Source organism: Neophocaena asiaeorientalis, unplaced genomic scaffold, assembly GCF_003031525.2.
Source record: "Neophocaena asiaeorientalis asiaeorientalis breed wild unplaced genomic scaffold, Neophocaena_asiaeorientalis_V1.1 scaffold100, whole genome shotgun sequence".
Lineage (NCBI taxonomy): Eukaryota > Metazoa > Chordata > Mammalia > Artiodactyla > Phocoenidae > Neophocaena > Neophocaena asiaeorientalis.
In genome coordinates this window covers 2,819,816-2,825,960 of record NW_020173955.1, presented here as the reverse complement: position 1 = coordinate 2,825,960, position 6,145 = coordinate 2,819,816, and the positions used below count along the sequence as shown (strand labels likewise).

Sequence of the window (6,145 nt, the reverse complement as noted above, 5' to 3'; positions counted from 1 at the left end):
CTATTCAGTTAACGGATTGGCAAAGCTTGCAGTGAGATACAGCCATCCGAAAGTTAAACTGCCACCCGCATAGGATGCTACTCCGTCTAAAGTAATCTCCATTGAGCAATTTTCTTCTTCGACAAGCCCCTGGAGTGATGAAGGAAATTAGCGGAAGTAAAGTGAGCGGTATGGAACTTAATGGATTGATAGCTCCGCGGTGGCAAACCTAAGGGTTGGGTTTTGCAGAGCTGGGAGGGGTCAACACCGACCCCTGCTGGAACTCCGCCGCCACTTTCCTCGCGCGCCTTTGTCCAGCTATTTAGGCCCATATCGGCTGCCGTGGCGGGGGCCACGCTCAGCTGTTGGGGGGCGGGGCCTCCGCCAACTATGGCGGGCGAGCTTGAGGGTGCTAAGCCGCTGAGCGGGTTGCTGAGCGGCCTGGCTCAGGACGCTTTCCATGGGTACCCGGGCATCACGGAGGAGCTGCTGCGGAGTCAGCTCTATCCGGAGGTGCCACCTGAGGAGTTCCGCCCCTTTATGGCGAAGATGAAGGGGATTCTTAAGGTACCGCTACTCCCTGCAGCCTCCGCCGCGGAGTCGAATCTCTTCCCCGCCGCCCTCCGACTCGTCACCCCAGAAGCTGAAAGGCTTCCCTCCTCAGACCTCCGCTCTAGGGGCTCCTGGATCCCCTGCATTCCTTCAGATCCCCTGCACTCGCTCTGTCCCTTTTCTCACTTTCTTAGGGCTCCCCGCAGCAGTGCTGACCGACACTCACCGGAGAAAACTTGGGTTTTGTCTCCAGACACTTCTCTCTTGTGTAGGTTACGATTTCGAGTTGCCTCGGCGGATCTGTGCGCTCCATACTTTTTAAATTAAGAGCGATCAAGCTATCAGCTTTCCCAGGCCGTGGAAGTGTTCAATAATGTTAAAGTGATCATGTGTATGCCGGGATAAGGGGTGGGTTAGCCGGAGTGAACCCCAGCCAAGCAGTCCACTGTATGGTTAAGAGAGCACGTTCACCAGCTTGAAGTCAAAGAGTAGCTCAGCCTGTCCAATAGAAATGTAGTGAGAGCCAGACATGCAATTTTTACCATTTCTAGTAGCCACATTAAAAAAGTAAAAAGAAAAAAGTGAAATTAATTTTGACATTTTGTTTAACCTAGTATATCCAAAGTATTATCTCTTCACGTGTAATCAATATACAAAATATTAATGAGATGTTTTAGATTACTTTTTTCACTAAGTCTTTGAAATCTGGTGAGTATTTTACACTTAAAGCACATGTCAGTGTGGACTAGTCACATTCCAAGTGCTCAACAGTCACTTGTGGCTAATGGCTACCATATTGGACAACACTGGTTTAGACTAAGAACTAGTGATAGGACTGAATCTAGTAATTAAGTGTACTCTAGAGATAACCTGTAAAAATTATTTTTGTGGGCCTCCTATGTGTTAGGAACTCTGTTAGACATGTTATATTTTATTTAATTCGTTTCTTGCAAAAACCTTATGTGGTGTACACCCATTTTAAAGATTAGGAAACAGGCTCAAGGAGTCTAAGCATTTAGCCTAAGCATTACACTTTGATTAAAGTCAGTGTTGATATTTCATCTGTTATCCTTTTGCAGTTACTGTGTTTCAAAATTGCTTATGATACCTTAAAAAGGCAGTTATTTATTTTTTTTTAAAGATTTTGTTGTTATGGACCATTTTTAAAGTCTTTATTAAATTTGTTACAATATATGTATATTTTTACATCTTTATTGGAGTATAATTGCTTTACAATGCTGTGTTAGTTCCTGCTGTATAACAAAGTGAATCAGCTATATGTATACATATATCCCCATATCCCCTCCGTCTTGAACCTCCCCCTCATTTTCATCAGAACAATTTTTTTTTTTAGATTCCATATATATGTGTTAGCATACAGTATTTGTTTTTCTCTTTCTGACTTACTTCATTCTGTATGACAGATTCTAGGTCCATCCACCTCACTACAAATAACTCAGTTTCGTTTCTTTTTTAAGGGTGAGTAATATTCCATTGTATACATGTGCCACATCTACTTTATCCATTCATCTGTCAGTGGACACTTAGGTTGCTTCCATGTCCTGGCTATTGTAAATAGTGCTGCAGTGAACATTGTAGTACATGACTCATTTTGAATTATGGTTATTAATTTGTTACAATATTGCTTCTGTTTTATGTTTTGGTTTTTTGTCCACGAGGCATGTGGGATCTTAGCTCCTAACCAGGGATTGAACCCTCACCCCCTGCATTAGAAGGTGAAGTCTTAACCACTGGACCACCAGGGAAGTCCCCTATGTTTCTCTTTTTAAAACTGCTTTTGCTTAGAGGATTTGAATCTGGACAAAAAAACAAAGCAATTATTTCACAGAAAGTAAATGGATTGTCTCATAGAAATGTAAGGAGTAGTATCTCATATGTGATTCTAGACATTCTAAGTAATTTTAGTTGATATCATAAATCACTAGTGAATACCTTGTATTTCTATCAAATATTACCCTTTGAGTGGTCAGAAAAGGTTTCCTAGAGAATTTGACATCTTACCTGAGTTTCTGAAGTGTTTGCTAGGTCTACAGGGGTTGAGGATAAGGGACTGCAGGCCAAAAAGTAAGAACAGCACTTGTGTAGGCAATGTCTTAGGATTTCTAAATATTGGGGGCTACTTCTCTCTAGGTGGCCCGTATTTTGATTCTTTTGTTTTGTTATGAGATAAAAATTGCAGTATACTGTGAGAAAAGATTGTCTAGAAACTCTCTCTCTTATTTTCTTTAAAATACATTGCTAAATAATATCTAGGTCTTGCTCTCACTATTCTCAGTCCTCTGCCCGAGGCTAGAATACTTAAGTTTTCTGAGTGGTTTTTGAGTAGCATGGTTCTTTTGGTATTGGGAGTAGAAAAGAAGATTTGCCTGTGCCTGGCAGCACAGCTTCTGCACAGCTGCTGGTCTGAAGTACCAAGGGAAATAGCCTTTGATTGTTCGACTTAAGGCTGAAACTATGGGCTCAGGATAACATCTAGTTCCAATCTTCATTTACCTTATAAGCAACACTGAGGGATAAAACATCTCTCTAATTCTTATGGAAACATAAAAAGCAAACATGATTTTTAAACAAAAAGACTTTGAGCAGAGATGGAATGTCTAGCTGCAATAAAAGAGAACATACACAAATAAACATGATGCAAGGATGCTGTAGCATTTGGAAATAGAGGTCTGAGTGGACTGCTGTGGACAGAAAAAAGATATTAGTTCCTTCTGGCAGATGGAGATGCCATTTTTGTTGGGTTTTTTCCCCCAAATAATTAATTATTTATTTAAAGCTGCATTGGGTCTTTGTTGCTGCATGCAGGCTTTCTCTAGTTGCGGTGAGCGGGGTCTACGCTTCATTGCGGTGTGCGGGCTTCTCGCTCCGGTGGCTTCTCTTGTTGCGGAGTACGGGCTCTAGGCGCGTCGGCTTCAGTATTTGTGGTGTGCAGGCTCAGTAGTTGTGGCTCGCAGGCTCTAGAGCACAGGCTCAGTAGTTGTGGCGCACGGGCTTAGTTGCTCCGTGATATGTGGGATCTTCCCGGACTAGGGCTCAAACCCGTGTCCCCTGCATTGGCAGGCAGATTCTTAACCACTGCGCTACCAGGGAAGACCCATTTTTGTTGTGCTTGAAGAACGTGTAGAGTATTTTAGACTGAAATGAAGGGCAGCCACATAGGGCATTTAGGCTAAGAATATAGCTGAGGTGGGGCAGGAAAATGTGGAGCAGCTTCAAGAAATGGTGAATAGCCCAATCTGACCAATGCATGGCCATACCCAATGTAGAGTATTGGTGTAGGAGGCAAGAAAAAGTGAAACAACTTTTTTATTCCTACTAACCTTTACTCCTGCATTTTTAGCAGGGTATTTTTTTTCCCTTCAATTAAAAAAATTTTGGTAAAGTACATAAAACATAAAATTTATCACCCTAACCATTTTAAAGTATGCAGTTCATTGGTATTAAATACATTCATAATATTGTGCATCCATCACAACCATCTGTATCTATAACTCTTTTCATCTTGTAAAACTGAAACTCTGTACCATTAAACAGTGACTCCCTATAAACCACTCCCCTATCCTTCTACTTTCTGTCTCTATGATTTTGACTACTCTAAGTATCTCATATAGGTGGAATCATACAGTATTTGTCTTTATGGTGACTGTCTTATTTCATTCAGCATAATGCCTTTAAGGTTCATCCATGTTGTGGTATATGTCAGAAATTCCTTACTTTTTAAGGCTGAATAATAGTCCATTGTATGTATATACCACATTTTGCTTATCCATTCACCTGTCAGTGGACACTTGGGTTGCTTCCTTGTTTTAGCTATTGTGAATAATGTTGCTATGAACATGGGTGTACAAATACTGCTTTGAAACCCTGCTTTCAGTTCTTTTGGGTATATACCCAGAAGTGGGATTGCTGGATCATATGGTAATTCTGTTTTTAATTTTTTGAGGAACTGCCATTCTGTTTTCAACAGCAGCTGTGTCATTTTACATTCCCACCAACAGTGTACAAGAATTCCAATTTCTTCACATCCTTACCAGTTATTTTCTGTGTGTGTGTGTGTGTGTATGTGTGTGTGTTTTGATAGTAGTCATACTAATGAGTATGAAGTGAGCAGGGTATGTGTTTTTACGTATTGATGAGAGCACAGGTCAAAACAGTTTTTCTTTTGTCTGTGGAGTCTCAACAGTCTTGAATTCAACATGCAGGCTAGAATAAAAGCAGTGAGGAAAAATACTAAAGAAAAAAATGTAGGAGTCTAAGCAGAGGGAAAAAAACTGAGGATAAAAATGGAGTAGTACCTCAATTGTCATTTGGTGGCCATACCTTTCAATCATCTATAGACCATCAAGTTCTATAAAGAGAATGAAAATGAAAAGGGACAACAGGGATAGGAGGAAAGGGAAGGAGGGATGTGTAACTCCCGGCAGGGAATGGGCAGTGGGTACACATTAATAATCTCCTTATTGCCAGCTGCCTGCATTCATTTATTCATAGCCCGTGTTTCAAATTCAGGTGCTTCCTGAGCTGTAGCCTTTCCCTCTAATCTTCACGTTCCTTGCCTGGGTGTAGTGTACTGATTGCTCACATTTGTACTGGTCCCTGTTTTCCACTTGAAATGGAGCTTTTCTACCTTACTTTGCTGGGATATTGACCCTCTGTAGCTTTGCCTGTTGATCACAAAAGGACAAAGCCTTCATCTGCTCGTAGATACGTGACGATGACTGTTCACTTGCTTTAGTTTTATTTTTTGGTATCTCCTGTGAAGCAGTGAAATCAGTGAATTGAGAGTGGTGTGTTTAGTTAGGGAAATGACATCCTATATAAATACTCTGCCTTTTTTTAAAAAAATTTATTTATTTATTTAGTCTGTGCCAGGTTTTAGTTGGGGCACGTGTGACCTTTAGTTGTGGGATCACGGCATGTGAGATCTTTAGCTGCGGCATGAAGGATCTTTAGTTGTGGCATGTGGGCTCTTTTTAGTTGTGGCATGCATGTGGAATCTAATTCCCCAACCAGGGATCGAACCCAGGCCCCCTGCATTGGAAGCTGGAAGTCTTACCCACTGGTCCACCAGGGAAGTCCTACTCTGCCGTTTTTAGCTAATTTTTTTTTGCTCACATTTGTAATTTCAACTTCTCATAGATATGTGTTTGCATACTCTCTATTTCTTGCTCCTGCTGTTAACCTCGCGGGTATGCTCCTTAATTCTAGTTTACTAGAATTCTAGGAAGGATCTTTAACTATGAAGCTGGATCACAGTTTGTACACTTGTGTTCTGTATTCACTACTGCCCTCTGTTGGTGATGATATTATATTTCATCACTGAAATCTCATGTTAAACAAAAAATTTTTTTAAAAAAATTTATTTATTTATTTAGGCTCTGCCGGGTCTTAGTTGTGGCATGCGGGCTCTTTAGTTGCAACATGCATGCGGGATCTAGTTCCCCGACCAGGGTTCGAACTCGGGCCCCTGTATTGGGAGCGCAGAGTCTTACCTACTGGACCACCAGGGAAGTCCCTAAACAAAAATTTTGATGAAAATTCTATTGAATTTTTTTGGTATATTGTTGATATAATTCTTTATTCAGTTCTGTCA

The 6,145-nt window shown here is 41.0% G+C and overlaps 1 protein-coding gene across 1 annotated transcript in view; it reads left to right on the top strand.

Annotated features, from left to right (window-relative positions):
• The first annotated feature begins 345 nt into the window (after window positions 1–345).
• The window catches only part of COMMD1 (copper metabolism domain containing 1), a 148,289-nt gene continuing 142,489 nt past the window's right edge, over window positions 346–6,145 (top strand). Inside the window, exon 1 of the mRNA XM_024753027.1 lies at window positions 346–546. Within this exon, the coding sequence (XP_024608795.1) occupies window positions 370–546 (177 nt within the window). The 5' untranslated portion in view covers window positions 346–369. The remainder of the gene's footprint in view (window positions 547–6,145) is intronic.